We start from the raw sequence: 27,058 nt of genomic DNA, 5'->3' as shown, positions 1-27,058 counted from the left end.
CCCTCATCCCAGATATGCCTAGGGAGTGTAAAGAACTATATGGAGGCAATTAGCAAAAGATTCCTGAGAGGGGAGACTCAATCTTCCCCAGCAAATGTTAGTACTTTTTAAAAAAAAAAAATTGTAGGGAGGGGCGTATAAATCTTGCCATTCATAAGTTTCATGGGCCTTGTTTCTTTAGCTTTCTGAGTCTATGAACCTCTCCCTCACTTCTAGAGAGAATGTTTCAATTCAGATGAATTTGCTATACCATCTCTTCACATCAGGAGCAAGAATGGGAAAGAAATGGCAGGGTTTTTTGTTGTTGTTATTGTTGTTGTTGTTGTTTTGGTTTTTTGACATTTCCTGGCAATACATCTCAAAGGGAATTTCCTGTTCTTCTAGTTCTTAGAATGCTTGTGTTCCATCTTCCACAATGAATCTTGAGCCTCAGGTGCAGGAGTTGTGTTGTGGATATAACAAATGGGACTGGGATCCACAATTCTACATTTCATGAATGGTGACTTTCTGTAAATGTCTCTATCTATTGCAAAGAGAAGTTTTCTGAACGAGGTTGAGGACTACACTTATTTGTGGGTATAAGGACAGAATGTAGTTACAAATTAGATTGCTTTAATAAAATGGTAGTTGTAGGTTCTCCTCCAAGATCCACAACTTCATTAGCCCTAAGTAGTTGGCCAGGTTTCCAGTACCAAGTATGACTTTCCTCTTGTTCAGTGGCTCATAATTTCAATTAGAGAGAGAGAGAGAGAGCTGTTGGTTACTGCCAGAATATAGGTGCCACTGATAGGCTTATCATTCCATGTTGGTTGCTGCTGTCGTTAAAGTGCGATAGCTAGATAGGACTGTTGGTTGCTTCCTTCCTTTGAAGCTTGCATAATACCTTCTGGTACCATAAAATCTAATCCTCATGGAGGAGGCTTTCAGGACCATTCCAGCTTGGCAACCTCTGAGACTCGTGCCTGAAGATCATGGTGTCTTCAGCAACTAGGGCTTACCTTCCCATCCTGCAAAACAACCAAGGGCAATAACAATAGCCAATAATGGTTTGAGAGTCTCTTGAACAACCCTGACCAGTTTATATGAAGGCTTCTCCCGCCTGGTACTGTGGTTGCTAGATGTTCTATGGATCTTGAGAGAAAGTACACTCATAAAATCTCACCAACATGGCTGCCCAAACACAAGATGAACAAGGATGACACCATCAGACATGATACTATGGGGGGAGGGAACCACACAGGGCTCAACCCTAGATAAAGAACTACAGGTCATCAGGAAAGCTGAGAGCAGAAGAGCACACAATTGGTTATCCAACAGGAAATGGAAAACATGTACACACAAATAACATTATAGGAAAAAATAGCATTATGTGGACTGAAAAGATTGTATTTAGGTATTTAGGAATATACATATTACACACACACACACACACACACACACACACACATGATACAACAATTTTGGAAAAAAAGAAGCCATGAATTTAAATGAGAGAAGGGGATGGGGTACATGAAAGGTAGTTTGGGGGAGGAAATGAAAGGAAAAAATGGTGTAATAATTAAATTATAATCTCAAAAGTACTTTTTTTAATAAAAAGAGACTTAGCATGTATTTTCTAGAATGTAAAATGTAGGGTTTCATTGTGACATGTCTATCATGTACTTTGCACATAATCACCCCACTGTTCCTTCTCTTGTTCCTCTACCCTTTCCTATTGGTCACTTTCCTGTTCCCAAATATAACCCTTATGTCTCCCAATTCTGTGTTTTTTCTTTAAATCTACTTCAATATGATAAAATATGCAATATTTGATTTTCTGAGTTTGAGTTATTTCACTTAATATGATTATTTCCATTCCATTTTCTTGAAAATAAAAATATTTTCAGCCAGATGGTGGTACACCATTAACCCCAGCACACGGCAGGCAGAGGCCAGAGGCGGATGGGTCTCTGAGTTCAAGGCCAGCCTGGTCTACAGAGCGAGTTCCAGGACAGACAGGGATACACAGGGAAACTCTGCTTAACAAATGAACAAAACTTGTTAAGCAAACTTTTAAAACTTTTCAAACTTGTTAAGTTTTGAAGATTTTTTTTATTAGTGTATGAACATGAGTGATTCCAATGATTGGCAACTGTGAACCAGAAGCTATTAATTTACCCCCAAATGAAAAGAAATTAGAAATACAACAGATTACCCGGAATTCAAGGAAAATCCTTACCTTATTAAAAATGTTGTCAATCTTAACAAACAAAATGCCTAAAGCTCTTGTTTACTTTTTTACCCTTTTCTTGAGTAATCACATTTTTCTACAGTATTAAGCTAACATCTCCAATGACACATCACACTAGAACCTTGTCACTTTCTACTCCTAGTAAAAAAATAAACACGAAAATTTAGTAAATAACAGAAGTTTGGTTTGACTAATGGAGTCTTTGCATTTTTACTAACATTTAAAAAAAAACTTATCTGATGTGACATAATACTCTAAAATGTTCAACACAGAAATGACACAATGTGATCACTGTTTAAAATAAGTACTTTGATGGCAAATTTAAAATGAATGTGTTACAGGAAAATGAGGAAAGTATAACTCATTTTATAATCAAATATTCCAAATAGGAATTCAGAAGAAACAGTGGTTATCTGGCTTCATTGGCCACTGTATGCATGTACTAGCATCTGTTCATTTTGTTGCTCAGAACACAGCACAATGTACATTTCCATTTCTACTACAAGTGGGCATTTGGGTTGCTTCCATTTGGAGGCTATTATGGATTAAGCCATTGCTGACATAGTTTTATGGACATATGTACTACAAGTTTTTTCTTTGAAATGAACTTCTTCAAAGCGGGTTATCAGTCATCCTTGTTCAGCTGTAGTAGATTCTATCAACAACATTATTCCTCTTGAGATATTAATAGCAAAAGCAATATTACTTTTTCAATGAGTTGTTCAGTTTTCTTCTCTTATATTACATAGGTAAGAGGAAGTTAGCGTCTGGCATAATGGCACTATCTAGCTCAAATATCTGAATCACCTTAAACACATTTGTAAAGTGTGTCTTCCGTCCTCTGCCAACAAGGTCAACACCACTGCTTCGTTATTCTGCTATTGGAATCTAAAGTACCAATGCAATGAATGGGTTGAAAATGCATTTCTTGAGGAAAGTAAAAAAGATTATACAAGTAATATAATGAATTATTATTTCGTCTGATCTTAAATTGTCTACATTATTTTTTACATGCAGATAAAAATCAAGACAAAGATACTTATTAATATCTTAAAAATCTTTGATTTTCTCTTTTTATCTTCCTAATGTAGAGAAAAGTTGTAGAATAACTATGGCAACCATGGCCAGAGGCTGGACTGCTATCTACAACCCCAGCACTCTGGAAGGAGCTAGAGCCCTTCCCCAAGTCTTCCTCTGATTCATGAAAGTTCACAGAATTGGGGTTGACGGTCACAGAGTGAAATTCTGTCAAATAAATAAATAGAAAGAAAACAATACAGAACAACGTAAAATTTGGCAACTACTATGTTTGAAGAAATTCAGGTGCTAACAATGGTTTCAAAATCGACGGATAGCGTTTAAAAAAAGAGGCACACTGAGCCTTACAAATCAACCACATTAGAAACAGAGGAAGAAGGAAATAAAAATCTCATGACAGATTTGAAACTGAGATAGCAATTCTTTCAAAAGATAATGACCACCTGATATTTGAGACTTAAAATTCTAATCTGATGAGAACTATCAAGAAGCCATGTGCTTACATAAGTAACTCTTCCAGGGCAGATTATCAAATTTCTTGGAAAGAATAAACAAATAAAGAAAAATCTCATCAAATCATCATCTTCATCTACCAATGAAAGGGGAAAAAAAAACAAAAAAGAAACAAAACAACAAGCACGACATAAGTTTAGTTTTCAAAGGCGTCAGACAGGGCCCAAAAGCAAAAGCTGAAACAATCTTATGGGTGAGATCACTACAAGCTGAACACCAATCGCATGGCATCGATCTCATGGGCACGATCACTACAAGCTAAACCTCAATCGCTGGAGGACATAGCTTACATGGCGCTGACTCACAGAAGATGGAACCGAGGCACAGGCTCAGCACACACAAAGACTGCTTCTTGGCAACGAAATTATATGACTATAAACCTCATGGGCAAACACACACGTTCTAAACAATGCATATTAAAGACTTAAGAGCCAGGTGGTGGTGGCGCACACCTTTAATCCCAGCACACAGGAGACAGAGGCAGGCAGATCTGTATGAGTTTGAGGCCAGCCTGGTCTACAAAGCCAAGTTCCAGGACAGGTCCCAAAATCTACAGAGAAACCCTGTCTCGAAAAACAAAACAACAAACAAACAAACAAAGACTTATGAGACTGTAAACTTTGTTTTAAAGTTGGGAAGTCATGTGTAATGCTCCACCACCCCCACTTCTCCCCTCTTGTGTGTTAACAGATCACAGTGGAAAGCCCAAAGGCTTAGATCACCAAGATGTACAGGAAGAGTCTGAAGTAACAGATGAGGGAATAAAGGGAGTAAAGAATATATTCCTCTTGCCAAAATAGGACGATTAAGAGAGGAAAAAATAAAAAAAGTAAAAAAAAAATTAAAAAAAAACAAAACCTACAGTTGCCCTGATGGTGCGGTGCAGCATGAGGGCACATTTACCTTCCTGGATGCTACATTCCTTTCCTCCCGTGTGCCTCATGCAGTGTCCTAGAATAGGTCACAACAAGCACTGAATGCTTTGTTATTGGTATTTAAAATCTGTCATGCCTCCCCTACCCCACTAGAGAAACAGATGGCGCAGCAGTTAAGAGCACTTGGAGCTTTTGCAGAGCACCTGGGTTCAGTTTTAAGCAAGCACATGGTGGCTCACAATATTCTATTACTCTAGTTCCAGGGATCCAAGTCCCTCTTCTGACTTCCTCAGGTACCAGGGACACAGGTGATAGACATAAATGCATGCAAATAAAATACTCATACACAAAAATAAATCTTAAAAAAACTTAACATCTGCCCCAAGCAAAATAATCATCTTTTCATTCCACATTTTTATAGTCACAAAAAAACAGAAGTTACCAATACCTTTAAGGTGGGCATTAAACAGAAAACTCAAACTTCAAATGTAACATTTACTTCATCCTGAATACCAAAGTCACAATCAAGTAAGCCTAAAAGCATTCATATAAAATATCTGAACTGTATATACCAAAAGAGATAAACTAATCCACCAGCAGTCAGTCAAGCTTCAATCACATTTGGCAACTCAATGAGAGGGCAAGACAGTTCAGACATCAAAGAGAGATTCACACATAAAGTTCTCACTAACTCCCAGGCATGTAAGTTAGCATTATTCACTAATAATGTTTTAATGACAGTTCATCTAAAACAGTAGTTCTCAACCTGTGGGTCGCAACCCTTTTGGGAGTCTAATATAGGATATACCGAATAACAGATATTTATATTACAATTCATAATGGTAGCAAAATTACAGTTATGAAGTAGCAACAAAATAATGTTATGGTTGGGGGTCACCACAACATGAGGTACTGTATTAAAAGGTCATAGGATTTGAACCACTAAGCTAGACATTCCACACTGCTAATTAAATATATGTGCACATACGTACTATCTTAATATTACATTCAAAGTCAAGTGAATATCTATAATAATGAATTTATACAAATAATATGTAAGTATAAACACATCAGTCAAACTAATATGTATATATATATAAATATATATATACACACACACACTTGTATCTACAGCTATTCCTTTCTCTAGTTCATCTTTAAAACTTAAGGAATATACTAAAAATTTTAGCCTGACTCTTAGAACTCTAATTTAATTAACACCTTCTTATGCTATTGAGCTGTTACAATCACAAATTTTTAGCATGACACTTAACATGTACACTATTTTATACTACATACTTACTACATCAAACTTCTGAGTGATGTTTCCCTGGACATCAAGTAAATAAACCTTGCCATAATGTGTGCCCAGTGCCAAAAACTGTAAGAAAAGCAGAGAGGACAATTAATAAATAAGCAGTGTATTACTAAACATTTAATAAAAACCTTTTCAAAGTGAAACATTTAATACACAATCATCTGCAATATCTTGGAAGATATGCATTCCTTAAGAAAAGCATGCCTCCAGCTTGAGGGAAATGACAGAACCAGGCCTATTTACCAAGACCGTGCAAGCCAGCTGTCAGGATGACGCATGAGGACCCTCATCTACTGACAACTAATGGCGTGTATGCACTCCGTACACAGTGCCTCATGGACTGGGGCAGTAAATTAAAAATGCAGCAGTAAAGGCTCAAACAGTAAAGGCTGCAGCTGAACCCAAAGTCAGGGGAAATGATTAAGAAATTCCCTAATTTAAGTTAAATGTGGAAATATAGGCCCGTTGTTTCAGCCCAATGAGGGGAAAATGCTTAAGAACAATAAAGTATTGTTTCTGAATGGAAAATTCCATGCCATATTGAAGTGTGAAAAACCTCAGATGTTCTTGTATCAACAGCTTCAGGATATCTCTATAAATGGTACCACATAACACTGAGCATAAATGTTTATATTCCAATGCAAAAATAATCCTTTCCTGTCACTAAGTAACTGCTGAGCTACATATTCATTTTATGATATCGGACTGGTTCACACACCCCACTGTTTCTTTATTCCTCTGAACTGATCCTAAACAAGCCAGAAGAAACTTAAGGACTACCTGAAATATGACATGAGATTTTTCTTCCTTTTCATTTCTCTAAGCATTACTCAAATAGTCCAGAGTCCCCTGTATTTCACTGCATGCGAGCATGCTTCATTGCAGCCTATAATGAAATGCTCAAATTCATAGGCACTAGTAAGCATCTCAGTCAAGCAGCACAATCTTTAAAAAATAACCTTACAGAAAGTCAAGATTTGAAAGGATTTATCAAAATAGAATTGCTAAAAATGAAATTTCAATTCTGGCACTTAAAATACGAAGCTACATTAAAGAGGAGCCACAAAAGGGGGAAAAGGGTTCATTAGAAATTCATCCCCTGCAATGCCTTTCACTCCTGCAAGGTTGCCTTTTTTCAGGAAGAAAAAAGTCCCCTGGGTAAAAAATCAATACTGGTTAATAAAACATCAGGTGTGCAGACATAACTAGGGATGACGATGCCGCTGCACAGGACTGCCTGAATGCACCAGGTGCCATGACGATTAGTCATCCGGGGCAGACAGCAAGCCTGGTGCAAGCAGGAGGCTCGGGTGCTGCAGGAGAAAGGGAGAAGAGGTGATCCTGGTGCGAAATTAGTCTAATATTTAAACCAAGCAGGAATGCTTTCTCCAAAGCACAAGAACATTCTAATCAGAACTAGAGGACCCAAGTAGTTGTCATTTAATCTTCGGAGTGACACTGACTGTATCTGAACAGGAGATGCCACATAAAATGCTAACCAAAGGCAAGCGATATGCCATTTGACGGCTCTCTGCGGTAAAAGAATGGGTCTTAAAAGCTCACTGCACCCCAAGTATTTCACAGTATTGATTCTCCTCATAAATTCTGCATATAGTTTGTTAGAAAACTAAGGGAGTTTGAATCTTCAAATTGCTGCAATATTGTGTCACTCTGTGCATTATTGTAAAGACCATTTTAAAAAATAACTGCATTCTGTTTTAGGAAATATTTAGAGGTTAGATATAATTCCTTAGCTATTTTTCTGAAAATTTTTCTGATAAAATCTGTTTTATCAACTTAGGATAGATAGTAAAATATAATTATGGTTTTATATTTTTGATATAAAGGTATGATAAATTTGGATCATTTATGAAAAAATTTATATATATTTGTATGATGAGCTATCTTTTGTTCAGAAAAATATTTAACCATTTAGAACAGTAAACGAATGCTAATGTGTCTTAGAGGAAAACAACTAAATGCCCTTCTAAATAACATTTAACTTGCTGATCATATTTATTTAATTACCAAAATTATGGCTAATTCATATAATCCTCTGCTTTTGACTAAAAATGCAGCAAAAATGCAAAATACAAAATTGTCCACAATATGACAGAATGTAAGAACAAATCCTTCAAATTTTATTTTCCTTCTAGCCATTAAAAACCGTGAGTGTCTGGGCTCAGAGGGTCAAAGTGCTTGCTGCTAACACAGATGAGTTCAGTCCCTAGGATCTGCATGGCGTATGAAGAGAACCAACTCCTCCAAGCTGTCCTCTGACCTCTATACATATACCATGACTCAATCATGCCTATATATACACATAAACATCTCTCACACACCTACACAGATAATAAGCAAACAAATAAATGCAATAAAACCTGGTCATGGCACAGAACGCTTGACCTTACAAGAAACATGTATATCACCCTCCTTCCAAGGTTCATGAATCACTGCAGAAGTGGTCGAGGAAGAGTTTAAGAGCCAGAGGTAGTGAATGACTACAAGGAAACTGTCATCTGGACACAATGAGGCACCTGCACATCTGCACTCAGAGCACTTACAAGGCAAGCCCAAGCCAGACCAAACCCACTATGGAGAAAGGAGCTAGGCACACAATCCCACCTCTAGTCATGGGGTCTCTATTGCAACTGCTAGCTGCTGGGAGAAACTCAGTTTTCTCTAAAGTGCAGCCCCTGGTAAGTTGACCATGCTCCAGTGGACGGCCTCGCCCCCAAGAATATTTGGGCAGTACAATTTGGTTGTTGACATAAAAAAAAAAAAACCTACAAAGTTGGGTGGATGGGGAAAGGGAGAATCTGGGGATGGGGAGAATAAGAGAAGCAGGGTGAATATAATCAAAACAAATTTTATTAAATTCTCCAAAACCTAACACTTTTTTTTAACTCCTTGGTTTTCTTAGGTATTAGATTTTGCTTTTTTCTTTAGCCTGAAAATATGCAAAATCTAGGCTGTATAATCATAAATATAGCTTCAATGTCCTCTCTAACATTTATTTAAAGAAAACTGTTTTGCTTTATAAAAGGTGGGCATCTTATCCCACTAAGTGCAGTGCTTCCACTGTGCACAACTGAACTCTATGTGGGTGAAACAGATGGGTTTGTGAGCAGGTCTACAGAATCACCAAAAAAATGAACAATGCATGTCTGTTTAGCCCTTCCTCAGAGTGCTTTATAATATTCAAAGTACTGACACCAGGACAACCTCCAGTTACACATGAGGAGTTAGGTCCCAGAAACTGACGAGACTTTATTAGAAACAGGTACCGAGTGCAATCAGGGACAGAAACAAATACTGAAATGGAGGGTCCAGGAGGTAGTTGGGATTCAAAGCATATGCCTGCTATGCCCTGAATTCAGTTCCTAGAACTGCAGAAACAAAGCACAAATAACACTGATGTGCTATCAACTCAATCAGAATCCTCTTAATATATATATGGGGCTCATCTGAGAGTCTATGTCCTAAATGTCAGCACTGACAATCCTTCCCAACTACCAGGTTCTCTGGCCAACTGGTTATGTATGGTGTTAACAAAGGGACAAACATGGCTCTTCATTTCATGCATTCAAATGTTCATTCAACAAGCACACAAAAAGAACTATAATGTACTTAGACAATGAGCAAATGCAATAAAGGTTTTGCTGCACTGAGGAAGACACAGGTAAAAAATAAGCAATTGCAATTAAATGTAAAGACTGTTTAAAGTGGCAGTACCTCTAAGATCCACAGAAATAGGAAGAGTTGTGTGGTAAACCTGGAAGGAAGAATGAGAAAACAGACACAGACAGGGAAGAAAGACCAGAGTGGAAACAACTTGCTCAACAACATGAAGCTGCATAACAAAGGACAGGAAATTATAAGCAGCTTTACAGATGAAAGATCCATCTAATGCATCCCCAAGAGGAAACGCAGGCGGTACAGCTGGAAAGGCTGACTAACAAGGCGCACTGAATAATTACAGAGGGATGAAAGGTGGAAGTGGAGGAAAGCAGGGTGGACAGGACCAAATCATTAAGACATCAGGAATCAGGACGTTTCGCGGGAGAAGACTGACTGACCAGCTCAGACTCTCTGGAGGTCTACGTGGGCAAAGGGCTGGAAGAGAAGCGAGAAGACAAATATGAAAGAGAGCAGACTAGTCCACAGGAGGTGCAACAGCCTTGGGAGAGATGGTGAATGTGAACTAGCAGAAGCTCGCGAGAAGTCTAGCTCATAAGCTGGATGCAGAATCCATGCAAGAGTATAATGTGCCGAATAAGGCCAAAGCATTACTGCCACAGTCCCAAACCCACAGCAAACAGTGGTGACACAGGAGTTCAACTGCACACTGCAGGCAAGATCCTAGAGCGCCTTCCATACCACACCGAAGAGCTCAGCTTCTATGTAAATGACGAAAATTACAAAAGGATCTAAAAAGTTCCGTACTTTCAACAAAATATCCTACAACTAGGAGGCAGAAGGGTCTAGACAGGAAAACCAGATGAGTCCCCATTTACCTCATGCAGGAAGGAGAAGCCGAGAGCCAATGCTCAAGCTCAGAAAAAACAAAGTCACCAAGACATGAGGAATGGCTGTGGGGAAGGGCAAAGGGGTCACTTTTGGCTTAGGTCACAGAAGACAGTGATGCTATCAAAATGGGATCACATAGCCCAAAACAGGTACACGCTTAGAAAAAAAGAAGAAAAAGAAGATAATCCCAACACGTATGTGCTAAGGTTCCAATAAAAAGAACAAAGGGAAGAGGCACCTAGAAAGCCCACATGCTATTCTGAGAGCTCAGCATGTTGGCAAAAACAATATGAAACATAGAGGGGCCAGTTTTAGTAAGAATGTCGGGGAACACCAGAAATGACCAAGATGGTACTAAAAGGACAGCTGTGATGAAGTTTTGAAAAGAGAAACACACAACTTAAAATCAGCAAACAGCGAAATGTCCACCAGTCCTGCTAATGGATACAGAAATTATGGCTGACCATACAACAGACTATTCTTCAGCAGTAAAAAAGTAAAGTATTGATCCCTGTTATGACATATAGGAACTTCTAAACAGTATGTAAGTAAGATAAGTCTGGCAAAACAAATCAGATAAGCTATGACTGCATTTATCTGAAACAGCCTAAATAGGCTATCTATAAAAAAAATTATAAATACTTAAAGAAGATTGCAACTACCTAATGCTCATATTAAGTATGTTCTATGGTTTAGTAAATACATAAGAAAGGGACAAAGTGAGATAAAGAACCAAAGTAGACAAAAGACCCTTGACCTGGAAGAAGAAAATCTCCTGCGGGTAAGTATGGGTATGGACTCTGAAATGAGACCAACCTTGCATCATTGTTTAACTTCCTTAAAGAAATGAGACTGCATGGGGGTCCCGGTGCACATCAGTAATGCAGACATTCAGGAGGTCCAGGCAGCAAAATCATGAGTTTAAGGTAGCTGTAAAAATCTAAGAGAAAGCAAAAGGAGATGGGGAGAGGAAGGCAGGGGAAAGAGAATGACATCTTCGGAGAGTAAAGAGCAGGTGACCTGGGAGAGCAGGAGTGAGGGACGACGGGTTGCAGAGTTTTATAAAAGCAGGCCTGTGCCGGAGTGCATGAGGAGCCGCAGCCCGCGACTACTGCGCACTGCACAATGGGTTCAAACCTGAGACTGCGACTAAAGAGATAAAAAGATGGAGATGGAGACGGCACATTCGGGATGATTCCACAGGACAAATAACAAGAAAATAAAAGAGAGACTGGGACACCACACTCAAGAATTATGTGAGTGTGGAAATGAACATGAAGATTTGAAGACAGAATGATGCAGGCCAAATATCACCAAGTTCCAGCTACTGAAATCATCTCTAATGTAGCCCTGGCAGTGGGAGATGCTCCAGTGTGGTAGTCTGAATAAGAAGCCCCCGCCCACCCCCCAGAGGCTCCTATATTTGAATGTGTAGTCACCAGGGAGTAGCATTACAAGGATTAGGAGGTGTAGCCTTATTGGAAAAAGAATGTCACTAGGGGTTGGGCTTTTAGGTTTCAAAAGCCTATGCCAGGTCAGGCTCTACCTCTCTGCTAGAAGATCAGGATGTAGCTCTCAGCTACTTCTCCAGTATCGCACATGCCTGTTGCTATGTGCTTTGTCATGATGATAATGGACTAAGCCTCTGAAACTGTAAGCATGTCTCCAATTAAATGCTTTCTGTTGTAAGAGTTGTCTTGGTTTGAACCCTAAGAAAAACATATATAAATCCACCTGGAAAGAGGAAACATATAACATCGCCTGACAAAATTGGGAGCATGGGGGTAGAGGGAGAAGGAAGAGTAGAAAGGGAAGAGGAGGAGAGAAGGGGAGGGGTGAGGAGAACTTCAGAGAATTGGATAGTCAAGATGGAGGAAGGACAGAGATGAGAACAAGAAAAGAGATATCTTGATTGAGGGAACCATTATAGGGTGAGCAAGAAACCTAGCTCTAGAGAAATTCCCAGGAATCCACAAGGATGATCCCAGCTAAGACCCTAAGCAATAGAGGAGAGAGGGCCCGATCTCGACTTGCCCTGTAGTCAGACTAATGAATGTCTTAAATATCACCATAGAACAATGATGGAAACAGCCAGCAACTGATGGAAACAGAGGCAGAGACCCATATTGGAGCACTGGAATGAGCTCCCAATGTCCAGTTGAAGAGTGGGAGGAATGAGAATATGAGCAAAGAAGTCAAGACCAGGATGGGAACACGCACTAAAACAGTCTACCTGAGCTAATGGGAGCTCACTAACTCCAGCTGGACTGGGAAGGAACAAGCATAGGACCAAACTAGTCCCTCTAAATGTGGTTGACAGTTGCATGGTTGGGACAGACTGAGGGGCCACTGGCAGTGGCACAAGGATTTATCCATGCTGTATGTACTGGCTTTTTGAAAACCTATTTTCTTTGGATGGATACCTTGCTCAGCCTAGATATAGTAGGGAGGGCCTTGTACTTTCCCAAAGCAATGTGCCTTACCCTCTCTGAGGAGTGGATGGGGGTGGGGTGGGAGGGAATGGGAGAAAGGGAAAGAGTGGGAACTTGGATTGGTATGTATAATGAAAAAAAAGATAGTTTGTTTTCTTTTTTAAAAAATAAATTAAGAAATTAAATCTTAACAAATACTAAAAAAAGAAAGAAAGAAAAGAGTTGTCTTGGTCATGGTGTCTCTTCACCAGCAATAGATTATGGTGACTAAGACAACCATAAAGAAGTTCCTCTGAGGAGTGGATGGGGGATGGTTAGGGGAAGTGAGGGGCTGGGAGAAAGGGAGGGAGGAGGAATTGGGGTTGGTATGTAAAATGAAAAGTAAATTTTTTTAATAAAAAATACAAAAAAAAAGAAAGTGAAGTTCAATGGAAGCAAGTGAGTTTGAAGAACTGCAAGATCAGTCTTCATCCATGAAGAACAAGGAGTTAGCTAGAGTTCAGCAGCCATGGCGTGACAGTCAGAGAAGGCAGGAGACTCACAGGAGAGAGTTTATGGTAAAAGCAAAAGACCAGACATTATCGTCAAAGCACTGAGTGAATAAAATCTGAAGCACAAACTCCAGCTGGAGAAGGAAACAACAAAAAGTAAAGCAAAGGACACATCAGAGGTAAGGTTGGTCCAAGGCTTACTCCCAGGCTCACAGGGAAAAAGAGAGCAAGGGGGAAATCATGACCTCCACTATTATAATATAAACAATTATTTTGTTTAAGAATAGACTGAGGGTCTGACTCAATACCTAGAATAGTCTCAGAATGTCAGAGAGACCTTTGCCATAACAGGGACACAGATGTTGGGCATGTGCAATCCTCTTCATGTGCTCATTACCTTGTCATGAACCGTCATACAGCTTGCTGCATCCTTCTGAAGAATCTCCGTCACCCCATTGGAAAGCCTTTCATACTTCAGTTTGGGTTCCTCTTCACTCTCTTCCTGCATGAAAAGCAGAGGAACTTTGTAGTCAATGTGGCTTTGTTCTGAATGACTCAAAATGTACTTACGGATAACAAGAGACAATTTCCTCATTCAGTGTTAAAGACTACAACTATAGATATAAATTAAGATTCCTGTTTCTCTTTGCCAACTACATATACGGTTTCACTGGAGGAATAAATTCAACTACTACTGCATTGTAAATAACTGTATGTTCAACCTTACTATGTGGTATAGTATCTAAGATATTCTCTATCCTCATGATGATAACTACAAATCAAAAAATTCGGGATAGCTATAACACTATAGTGATTTGAAAGAGGTATAATTTTACATTTGTAAGTTTAAGACAAAGTTCACAAACCAAGAGCTGTGATGGCTCAGGAAGTCAGCCCTACACCCATGCACTGTGGACAACGCTAAATGGACTCAATTGGTTCATATATGAAGAGGACATGAATTTGAGAGGGGGATGGGGAAAGGAGTTGGAGTGGGGAGCGAGGAGGGATATGATGTAAATGCATTATGCTCATGAATGAAACTCTAAAAAAGAAGGCATCGGCCCCACAGCAGCTCACACAGCAGCTGGCAGGTTAGTGTTGACTTTGGTGGGAAGACTCACTTCCTTACTCAGGAGGCTTTCCCTGGGCTGCCTGAACACCTCAAAAGCACGCAGCTTCTCCCACTGGGAATGCATCCAAGAGCGAACAAAATAAAGCCTTGTGCTTTGTTAGGCCTAGCCTCCAAGGTTGCACACTGCACATCTACAAGATTCTACTGATGTATGGGTCAGTCATGAGTCACTGTGGGAGGAGAGGACACAAGGACAGAAATAACAGGCTGTGACGACTGTGGGGAGGAGCATCACGCAGTTACAAGAATATTAATAAAACATTTAAAAGAAACATTTCATGAACACTAATGAACATTCCTAAGCTCAAGAGCATACAAGCTACCTGCTTTTGAGTAACAAAGTATTCTACCAGGGTCTGTGCACATATTGTTATGTTAACTTTCCATGACTGAGAAGCAAGAGCAACAAAACACACAGTATAATACACAGTATTCCATAGAAAGAGGAAAAGATACTGAAAAATAATCAACCCACACTGAAGCTGTAATATCCCTAGAATGATCTGTTTTGATATATAATATGACACAGCTGATTAACCAAGTCTTTAAAAAATAAACAGGAAAGATGATAAAAACAATAAACCAGGAAGAACGAGACACTCAAAAGGAAACATTAGATGTCATGCAGGTGAGCTGTGTTCTAAGGGAAATGTGTTAAATACAAATTGAATCCTCAACAGCAGCCCTTAGAATAAGATGCCACATGTTGCTCAAGTGGACATCAAATGTGCACTCAATGAGAAAGTTAATTCTAGCCTCCCAACTATTTTGCATAAAAGCACTCATCCACGGACCATTAGAGAAGCTTACTGTAAATAAGGCTTGCCTGCCTTATTTATAAGTGAAAACTAAGTAATCTCGCTCACATAAATATACCAAAATAAATACTTTTACAACACAGTTCAGTGAAGCATTCCCACAAGGTTTCAAAAACCATAAATAAAAGGAAAACTCAGTATTAGGCACTTTATGTACCATTTCATGCTTTCCTGACAGGTATCCTTTATGTTCACTTAAGAGCAAGCTAAAGGTGAATTCTAAGCCTTTTTTTCTTTGCCTCCTTGTCAAAAGAAAGAAATAGGAAATGAGTCAAAACTACAATTCACAGAGGTTATTCTGCTATTGCAGACTCTATATTACATTTTAAATAAAAAAAAATTTAATCACAAGGATTTAATATCTAGTTTCACTTTAATTTTGGAAAAAAAATTAAACAGAAAAAAACGTGCAGCTTGAACTTTCATGGTAAATAACTCTGTGTTAATAAAAAGCAAATCAATAATTTTGTTAAATTTTAATAATCCTACAAACCTACAAATAAAACCATCAACAGTCTGAGTTGAGATGACAGTTAACTGTGTTACTATGACAACCTGGTGGAACAGAACACATACTGACTTGCAGCTAAGTGAAGATATGAATAGAGTGACATTTACCCATACAAGAAAAGTTTGCAGCTTCCCTTGAAAAAGAATCAATTTCTCAACAAACACGGACTCGTACTAAGTGTATAGCACTTTTAATTAAAGACAAATCCTTGAACCATTCTATGAAATTCTAGAACACTATCTGAGAATAAATGTCATTTCAGGGTCACTTTTGCTGAGTTTTGAACTTAAGAGGAGAAAATCACTTCAGGAAATAACAATAAGTTCTGAAGGGTTTCCTCTGTTAGAAGCTGTTCCATGGCCCTTCCTTTTGCAGTGTGTCCCGGGAGGATGACTACCCCAGTGAAGTCCAGGGCACTTCACCTGCTCTTGTGCACCAACACTAGTATCATTCTCAACATTTAAAATTCTAGTATACAAAAAAATTAGTTTAGCTAAAGTATTCTACATTTTCATCCTACTTTATTTTTTATTAATACCTTTGTTTCACACATTAATACATTTTATACAAGGCACCACTGTTATGGTCCAAATAAAGACTTGAATTTCACGTACAGAGGAAAAATGTTAACTAGGGTTGGTGGTACAGACCTGTATCCCAACTGCTTGGGAACTGAGGCAGGGAAATCGCAAGTTTGAGGCTAACTGGACTACACTTGAGTTCAAGGCCAATAGTGCCAACTTAGCAAGACCCTCTCAAAACAAAAACACGGAATAAGGACTAGGACATAGCTCAGCACATGATTAGAATACACAGGTCGTCATTTCAGTCCCCAGTTTCACATGCACCAAGTAAGTGTCAACCATGACATTTTCTAGTCCTCCTATTCATACAGAAATTAAATTTTTATTTCTGAATACTATTTTTTATTAAATTCAATTTTAACTTTCTAAACCAAAACTGACATTAAACAGACTTAAGAAAAAAGGTGAGATATCACACAAAGCCCAGATTCAGCTGTAAAAACATCTCTGGGCAATCACTCCTCGGCAACCCGTGGCTCTGTACAGATGCCATTCCCCTTCCAGGACACCGCAGCTGAACCATTAGGAAATTTAATCAGATGAATGCTTTACCTAGTTTCCTGTCATCAGCTACATCTGACTAGGGGCAAATCCTTTTAATAAATATCCAATGTTTTAAAGCTGGATACAATAGGGAGACACTAACATCCTCAAAGAATTTCTCAGTGTTTAAAAAAAAAAAACTGCTCTCATACAGCTCAACTTTCCACAGTAAAAACCAAGTGTTAATAAAAAGCAAATCAATAATCAACCATAGGTATGAAAGTCTAAAATAAAGGTTTGCTTCCTCTAGGACATTCTGTCTAGAACTCTAATTACCTTGAGGAAAACTGAAATACTCAAAATTGTACTCATTCTTACAAGTTCAATATATAAAAAATAACTATCAAAATCTAATATCAGGACATTTGAATTTCAGAATATTTGTATTTTAAATTGTCTCTCATTACCAATACTTTACTTCATAGAGGACTCATGATATATGCTAATATTTCTAATCAATTATAATTTGTTAAGGAAAACAAAGAACATACCAATTAGGAATTTCTTAAAGGCATTATTGAAATCAATGTCAAACAAAACACAATTTGAAACTCAAACACATAAAAATAATTTAAAGGAACAGATCTAACTACTTCCATAGATTATTATATCCAAAGCTTCAGAAACAAATTAAAATCACGTATTATGAACATATACGTTTACTATGATATCTATAAATGTGCATGCACACAGGACTCAGAGTATGCCTTTAATCCCAATACTCAAGAAACAGAGGTGGCAGGCAAATCTCTAAAAGTTCAAGGCCAATCTGGTGTACAAAGCAAGTTCCAGGATGGCAACGATTCTATATAGAGAAACCCTGTCTTGAAAACCGCAAAAACAAACAAAAAGAACCACTTTCAGAAAGGGTAGCGGAGATCTAGAGTGAGAAAAGGAACTTATGAAAAGACAGGGCAGGTGAGACACAGAGTTAGGCAAGGGCTAAGGCCTTAGGCTCGCTCTCTAATGCCCCTCCCTCAAATGCACGAAATGAATGAGATCTCTTTAAAAAGGTAAGCTGTTCTGTTAATTACTGTCTGCTATACTTCTATTATAGAAGCAGCAGTTTATTTATATAAAAAGATGAACATCTGATAAGAAAGATGAATCCAAAGCTCCTTCTAAAGGATCAAAATATGTCAAGGAAACTACATAATGAAGCTGAAAGAATAATTTCTGATTTCCATCAATAATATAAGGTATTACAGCTGCCTCAGTGACCACACTTCTTACGAAAGTGGCATGAAGACAACGACCTGTAACAAAACAACTGTGGTCACAGAATGCCTTTCCATCAGGCTGCTGACAGATAAGCAGCTAACCGTTGTATGGATGCTGACCATTGTATGGATGCTGACCGTTGTATGGATGCTAATAATGTTACATTTTCATCCTTTAAGCAATATTGCTAATGTGAAAAAAATCATAAAAAACACTAAAAATTGGAACTGATAAATTACTACAGATGTCACAGGCCTGCTCTTTCAAACATACAGAAAAGTCACCAGGATTCTTCATACCTACACGGGTCATTTTGTTTTAGGTTTTGTCATATTTCTCCCTTCTTGCCTTTGCTTTTCACCTTATTCATTCATTCATGCATTCATTCATTCATTCATTCATTGCATACTAATCTCAACTCCCCTCCTCTCCTCCTCCCTGCACCCCAACCCTCCTCTTCTCCACAGAGACGATGGTGAGGCCTCCCCTGGGAAGTCAACTAAGTTTGACCCAGCACTTCGTTGATGCAGGACCAAGCCCACCCCCACACCCCCTTCCTGCTCCCTAGGCTAAGCAAGGTATCTCTCCATAAAGAATGTGCTCCACAAAGTCAGTTCGTGCATTAGGGTTAGATCCTGGTCCACTGTCAGTCATTTATTTATTTACTTGTTTATTTATTTATTTAGCCATTTATTCTTCTCTCATCTATTATATCCCGACCCGACTCTCCTCCCACCTCTATTCCCAGTCCCCCTCCCCTGCCTCTCCTCTCCCCTAGATCCACTTCTCCTTTTTCCCTTCAGAGAAGAGCAGACCTCCCAGGATGTCAACTGGACACAGCATAACAAGATACAATAAGGCAAGGCACATACCCTCAATATTAAGGCTAAACGAGGCAACCTAGTAGGAGGGAAAAGGTTCCAAAAGCAAGCAAAAGAGTCAGAGACAGTCCCTGCTCTCACTGTTAGAGTAGTCCCGCAAGAACATTAAGTTACACAACAATAACATATATGCAGAGAAACTAGGTCAGACCCATATAGGCTTCCTGATTGTCGGTTCATTCAGTCTCCGTGATCCCCTCTGAGCCCTAGTTAATTGATTCTGTGGGCCGTGTTTTTGTGGTATTCTTAACCCCTGTCTCCTACAATCCTTTCTCCCCCTCTTTCATGGAAATCCCAGAGCTTGATCTAATGTTTGGCTGTAGGTCAAGATCTGTTTCCATAAACTGAATAAAGCCTCTCTGATGACAACTGGGCTAGGCACCAGTCTATGAGTATAGCAGAATAGAGTTAGGCCTCACTACATTGACTTTTTTTTTCTTTTTCTTTTTTCTTTTTGGACAGGCATGCTTGGTTTTGTCCTGGGTCTCTGAGCTGTCCAGCCTCTGGTTCCTGGCCCTCCAGAGAGTGTCAGGTATGAGCTTCCTCTCATGGCATGGGTCTCAAGTTGGACCAGTCACTAGTGGGCCATTCCCACAAATTCTGTGTCACCTTTATTCCAGCACATCTTGCAGGCAGAACAAACTGCAGGTAGGTTTTGTGGCTGGGTTGGTGTCCCAGGCCCTCCAATGAAGGCTTTGTCTGGCTCCACATCTCCCATCCTAATAGTCTTCACAAAGGTCAACCTCATAGACCCCAGAGTTTCCACTACACTAGATTTCTACCTCACCCCTAAAACAGCCCCCAATTCCAGTCTTCTCACCCCCTCCATCACTCCCCTCCACACAAACACCTCATCCCTCCTGCCACACCATTACTGTTAAAGCATAAAACACACATTGGCAAGTTACTCACAGTCGGGGGCTTCTGTTCCCCAGTAAGTGCCTGACGCCACTTTAGCCATAACTTGGACATGTGGCAAGAAGTTACTACCGGCAGCTCCCAGCTTCCACAGAGGTCAGAGTGGGTTTGAGATAATGTGCAATGTACAAGCCTGCCCCAGAAAACAAAATCACTCAGAAAGCCCATGGTGCCCAAGTCAAACGCCGCTTAGTTAAAGACATTAACATCTCCCCCAGGAAGCATCTTCCGAATGCTTGTCAGGTGAAAGACATCATAAACACCCTGCACAATGCAAATTTCTCTCCAGAAACTTATTGTATTTGGTAGGGGGAAAAAAACAGAAGAATACACATCAAATAGTACCTTTCTCAAGCTTCCTACTCTTCATCTATGGGCAGGGGTGACAACCTGACCTATGTCACATATGAGGGGAAATCACTACTCTGCTATCTGGCCAATATACTCTAAAACAAATGTGCACTTCATTTCTTATAGAAATAAATGCTATTTTCATAAAAATAAAAATAAATTCCACTGTTCAGTGTTGTTCAAACTCCATCATCTGAACTGAAATCCCCGTTTTGGAGCCTCACTGCTCAGTCAAATACTCTAACTAGGAAAGGGAAGAGAAGTTGAGCCTGGAATAATTGAAGAGCACTGCTTAAGATGCACTAGTCAGGCAGGCTTCATAAACCTGCTCTCTCCTTTGCCCTGTAGTACCAGAATTTCATGTTCAATTCAAGGAGAAAAAAAAACAAGGTGAAGGTTCCCATGCCCTACGCCACATACCATAAACAGGATCAACTCTCATCATTTATTTTATATTGGGAAAGCGATAAGAATATATAGAAGAGGAGGAAAATGAGAAAAGCAAATAAGCTTTTCATTTCCTCCCAGCCATATGGAATAACCTCACCAATCTTCAAGCTATGCCATTCGGGTGGACAATTTCCGCCACTAAAGCCAACATAACCCTCTTTTCCTTTCTTCCCAATATCCTCTGGTGATCACAAGATCCTTAGAAGCAGAGTTTATGCCTTTTCATTGTTCTGAATTCACCTAACAAAACTGTGGGTACCCAATAAAGACCAGTCAAAACAAACGTCTGTAGCAGCAGAAGACCCAAGTTTAGCAAGCAGCTTCCTTAAGGTTTCCCCAATTAGATCCCCACACTCCAAAGCACAGATTAGGAACCAAAGCAACTGCAGGTGTCATAGAAACCCTAGAAGGTGTGTTACCCTTAGAGGGAAAGAGGAGGCTTGAAACAGAGGGAAGGCAGTGTAAACTGGCATTTTAGATAAATTTCTATAAATGTTGTTCCTCCTCTTCTAACAGAGATAGAAAGCAAAGGCCATATAAATTCAATTTTCAAAAACGTTATGTTAAAATATGTACCTTGTTATATGAAAAAGGACATATGTTAAATCCTTGTAAAGGCTGTTTTAGCAGAGACTTAATGCTTCGCAGGCATGGCTAATTGCATACCGATGCCGCTGGATGATTAGTCCCACCCAGCTTCTTACAACACAATCATTTCTTTTTTTTCCTTTTTTTCTTTTTTTGGTTTTTCGAGACAGGGTTTCTCTGCAGCTTTTTTAGAGCCTGTCCTGGAACTAGCTCTTGTAGACCAGGCTGGCCTCGAACTCACAGAGATCCGCCTGCCTCTGCCTTCCGAATGCTGGGATTAAAGGCGTGCGCCACCACCACCCGGCCAACACAATCATTTCTATACCCATCCACAACTAAGAGCAACATTAAAATGAAAGCAATGACCAAAATCAAGGTAATGATACCTTGATGTTTTTTAAGCCTACAGCCTATTTTTTTTATTTTAAGAAATCATAAGATGCCTGAAGGAAAGGTAAGCAATTGCTTTCCAGCCTCGTCCCAATGCTCTAGGCCCACAACTCAGCTCTGCCTATAATCACAGCGCCCTTGACCTCTCTCCGCCCTGGCCACCGTCCTTCTGCATCACTCTTCAGTGGGCTGCCATGCTAGACCCCTGGTATAGAGTCGCGGCCTTGAGTGCTGAAGGACCAAGGGAACCCTGCTGGCACAGAAACTCTACTAGAAAACAAAGACAAAGCAAAATAAATCAGCCTAAGCACTGGGGCCACTCCGCAGTGTGTGGAGACTGAGGTGAGAGACCTTTGGTAGCAGTGTAAGGGAAGGAACTCGGGTCTGCAGAGAGCGGGGCCTTGACCCTCACAGCTTCATTTTCACTGTCTCTCATATTCATTCTCTCTCTAGCTCCCTCTCCCAACTCCTCTCGTCCCACCTGACATCAAGGGAGCGGAGTCCCCTGCCGCATGCTCTCACCATTATATTCTGTGACAGATAGCACAGGCACAAAGCTACAGAGCCAGCCAACCAATAGGATGGAAAACCTCTGAAACTATGATCTAAACAAATGCTCCCTTTTTCAAGTGGATTATCTCAGGTATTTTCTCAGAGTAATGGAATGCCAACAGTATTTTTGAAAGACAAATGAAATAAACTGAGTAAATCAAAGCCAAAAAGTACTGCCTCTCTCCTGCAGCAAGGTACCTGGTCCAGGCTGTATAAGCTACAAAGCATAGGAACTTTGCTTTGTACTTTGAAAAACTTTGAAAAACTTTGAAAGCATAGGAACCCTCAAGCTTCCCACTGTCCCCTAAGAGAGAAACGGAGTAAAATAGAAAAGCTTTCAGTAAATAATAATGGCTTCCTTCCCAGAGAGCCCAGTGACTACGGAGACGAACTGCAGGAGTCCAGAGCACCAGGAGCTTCAAGGCTAGCAGGCCTCACCCCTGCACCCAGGAGAGCAATAAGTCTGTCTTTCTGTGCCAGTCTGAAGGAAAGGACTGCTGAAGGAAGAGTCTGAACATATCAATCCTTTAAGAAGCCAAAGTCACCTGCATATCACCGAGATACATCATTTGATATAAGTCCAAACATCCCATTTACAGAGAAAGAACCCTAGGAGAAATTGTTAGTCCAGTACCAAAGAAAAAGAAGGGTTCAGAACTTACTGGAGAGAAAGACCGAAAGGAAAGGACTCTGTATTCATTAAGTCATACTTTCTTTAAGTCTAGTGTCACTTTCTGAATCTGAAATCTCAGTTAATTATTGGAGAGTATTGTCTTTACGTTCTTTAAGTCACCCACTTCTATTGTGTGTTTAAATACACATAATACATAATATATACACAGAGAGATTATGTCTGTCTGCCTTTGGAAGGTAACACACTGGTACAAATTAGGAAAGGAAAACTCCCGTACCTCTGCCCATGCTAATGCAAATATGCTGGGGCACATAAAGCAAGACTACAGCCCAAACCTTTACTTCACTTTATCAATTTAATCAGTTGCTTGTAAAGCATACATATAAGTGAAATAATTATAAATGATAAAAAGCCAAGATGATACTCAGTGGGGTAAGTTTTCAGTGACAGAACAGAAATCATAGTTTCTAACTAAGATTAAAGAAAAGAAAACAGAAAGGCTGATAAGAAATTTGTTCCTGGTGTGGTCCTATGCAGACGTGGAATGAGTGAGGAAGGAACAAGACACGTAAGGGTCTGTCAAGACAGACGGCTTGACCCACTCCCTCCCAGATCAGCCCTGAATAGCGATAGTAACAGGAAAGGAATCCAGTTATTGGCAACCCAGGTGAGACATTCTGGAGACAACTGAAGCTCCAGGAGGGAAAGCAGTGACCCTGCCTGCAAGGCAGTTGTGGATACGGAGGCCAGGCTCAGGACGGCTGGCTGGATGCTAGAGACTGCCTCTTCCACAGATGCCTGGGAATATATTATAGCCCAATAAGGTAGAGAAATGCACAGTACAGTCCAGGTACCCAAGGGTGAGGGCTCTTCTCCTCCAGTCAGGAGAAAGGGCCTCCTCCCAGGGATGCCCATCTTCCCCCACCTCTGGCTTACCCAAAGAGCATTTCCCACGGCTTCAGAAAAGTCATGGGCCCAAATTCTATAGATGAAACACATTTTTCAAGGAAGTATCAAATAATAGGGAAAATCCAGGAACTGCAGTTAATGATGAGAACTTAAAAAAAAATCTTCACTACTGTCATTTCAAATGGGAGCTGGGTCAAAAAGCAGACGTTGGGGAGAAAGTAGTGAGAGTTATCAAAAATCCTATTTAAATCCAAACCAAGCAGCCAATCCCAAAGAAATGTTTTCTCTGACAGCTGTACTACACAGAACCCATATATACTGGGCAAGTGTCTTAAAACCTGAGTTACCCCACGTTTAAAAGAGATGATAATACATACTTCAGGGTTTTTGTAAAATGCAAATGTAAAAAATGGTCTATAAAGTATACTATCTGGTAATATCTAGTGAATGTCAGTTTTTTAAAGTATTATAAATAACATGTGTAATGCCACAAGTTTAAATTGCAGAACTCATACCCTCTTTTGGGAGCTTACACCCTAGTACCCTGCCAGAACATACTGAGATCAAATTTCTTCTTGACTACTTCTAACAAGGACACACTCTCTTTGACTTCAGCTGAGGATGCAGTTCTGTGCAGAGCACTTCTCTAGCGTGCTCAGGTTCTGGGATTTGACCCTGCACATCAATGAGGAGAAACAAAAGTTCTCAAACATAGTTAAGTGTGAGTCTGGCCAATGGGAAGAGGAGGTACTGCTGTCTCCCTCAGATTATCCAGGAGCCTCTCCCAGATGCCTATTGCAAAGCCAAAACTCCAAAACTTCCCAGTTCCTTGGTGCCGAGAATGATGGCAAGGGCCCAAAATCTCAAGTTCTCTCAGTGGCGGCCCCTCTCAAATCTCTCTCTGACACTGTACAAGGAAATCAACCAGTCCTCTGAGACTGTTGAAGGAACCAGTCACATTCCAATATTAAGAAACATGACAGAACAGGTACATGGGAATCTCTATATTTGTAAACAAAATATTACCCTGGGATGAAAAGAGCCATAGAACTATACAGATTTCTCATAGTGAGCTTGGTTTACAGAGAGAAGATTTTTCAAGCCTTTATAAAGCAAATTTGGACCCCAACTGTCAAGTGAAATTATTAAACAATATTCAAGAAGAGTCATCAGAAAGATACACATATCTTTTCAAACATCTCCCCATGACATCTAGGATGCCTAGTTTAAATGCAATGCTTCCACTACGTCTCCCCTGGCCTGGATGTATCCCACTCCCTAAACTATAAAATAAGCCACGTGAGCTGCAGAGTCAAGGTCATTTGATCAGATTGCTCAATGTGCTCGTTTCCTATCGCTACTCTAAAACATGACCACAAACATTGGTCCTTTAAACGATGCTCATCTGTCTTACAATTCTGTAGCAGAAAGTCCACAGCAAACAGCCCTGGGAAAGATTCTTCTAGAGTCAAGAGGGGAAAACCCTTTCCTCTGCTTTTCCCAGGTTCTGGAAGTTACTCAAGTTCCCTGACTTCAAAGGCAGGCAGACTCACTTCATATACATACTATACCATGCCATGCCATGCCACACCACAACATACCACACACCACACCATATCCCATACCAGACCATGACACATACCACATCACATCACAAACCACACCATGCCATATCACACAACACAGCACATACCACACACAACACATACCACACCACACCACACCATGCTCTCTCCTGGCCACATCACACCACAGACCATACTACACCATACCATACCATAACATACCACACCATAACATACCACACACCACACCATACCCCATACCAGACCATGACACATACTACATCACACCACAGAATGCTACATCACACAGCACATACCACACACACTACATACCATACCATACCACACCACACCACACCACACCATGGTCTCTCCTGGCTTTCTGTTCCATCTGTAAAGTCTGTTAGGATCTCACTGGTCCTGCCAATGTGCTCCAAGGAATCTCCATATCCCAAAGTGAACTGACTGGCAACTTTAACTCCTTGTTCTGCAATATGTCATCTTCACAGGTTCTGGGGATAAGGAAAGAAATATCTCTCGAGGAATATTCTTTCTGCTACTAGACTAACATTAAAAGCAGAAGACTAAAATTAGTAGGCTATGGAGCTGTATGCCCAAAGCCAAAACTAAGCTAAACAGTTCTCATTTGCTTCTTAATCCTTTCTACTTAGTAAATACCATCCAAGAATCAAACAATTCTTATTCTGAGTCAGTGGCGGGGCAACCACTGTTTCTGCTTGATAAAGGTTACTCTTTTTTTTTTTTTTAAATTTTGTAATGATTTATTTAACTTTATGTACATTGGTGTGAAGGTGTCAGATCTCGTGGAACTGCATTTTCAGACAGTTGTGAGCTGCCATGTGGGTGCTGGGAATTGAACCCGGGTCCTCTGGAAGAGCAGTCAGTGCTCTTAACGGCTGAGCCACCTCTCCAGCCCTAAAGGTTACTCTTAAGGCCCCAGCTTTACACTGCCCACACAAAGTCATCCTATCAGAAAAACCAACTCTAACAATGAGAGGTAAACCTCAGGCTGTTCCACATTCTCCTCAGTTAATGTTGTTTCTTTTTTAAATGAAAATCATTTCTACACAATACACTCTGATCACAACTAACCCCCAACTCCGCCTTTATCTTCCCCACCAACAATGCTTCTGAATCTGACATATCCTAATAAGTATTCTTGTTTGTTGTCCACCTTCTTGATCAAACACTAGTACACTACAGAATCCTAGTATTCAATAAATATCAATAAGTCAATCTTGAACTGTCTGAAATAATTTTTCTTCCAAGCAGTGAAATTATAAATTCCATTCAAAGGTCTATTATACCATGTTTATCTTTTTAATCTATAACAAATGTCAGAAATAACAAAGTGAAAACCTTACATCCAGAAAATTATACAAGTCTCTAAAGGGATATTTATAATATTTGCTTCAAAGGGATGTTTATACATGCCTTAATAATGTAATAATCAGCAGAGCCTATTAATATTAACAGTCCCTTAAATAAAAGAACAGATTTTTAAACCACGGGTTACCTAGAAAAATGGAAAACTGTAAGTCTAAGCTCTGTTTTCCACAG

The 27,058-nt window shown here is 39.8% G+C and overlaps 1 protein-coding gene across 1 annotated transcript in view; it reads right to left on the bottom strand.

Annotated features, from left to right (window-relative positions):
- Positions 1–27,058, bottom strand: part of Vps41 (VPS41 subunit of HOPS complex) — a 139,699-nt gene that overhangs the window by 98,593 nt on the left and 14,048 nt on the right. Inside the window, exons 3-4 of the mRNA XM_038333530.1 lie at positions 13,825–13,929; positions 5,960–6,037 (exon numbers count right to left, since the gene is read on the bottom strand). Coding sequence (XP_038189458.1) covers positions 5,960–6,037; positions 13,825–13,929 — 183 coding nt within the window. The remainder of the gene's footprint in view (positions 1–5,959; positions 6,038–13,824; positions 13,930–27,058) is intronic.

Source organism: Arvicola amphibius, chromosome 6 (assembly GCF_903992535.2).
Source record: "Arvicola amphibius chromosome 6, mArvAmp1.2, whole genome shotgun sequence".
In the NCBI taxonomy this organism is placed as follows: domain Eukaryota; kingdom Metazoa; phylum Chordata; class Mammalia; order Rodentia; family Cricetidae; genus Arvicola; species Arvicola amphibius.
Note: the sequence above shows the minus strand (reverse complement) of the source record. Positions and strands in the feature narration are given on the sequence as shown.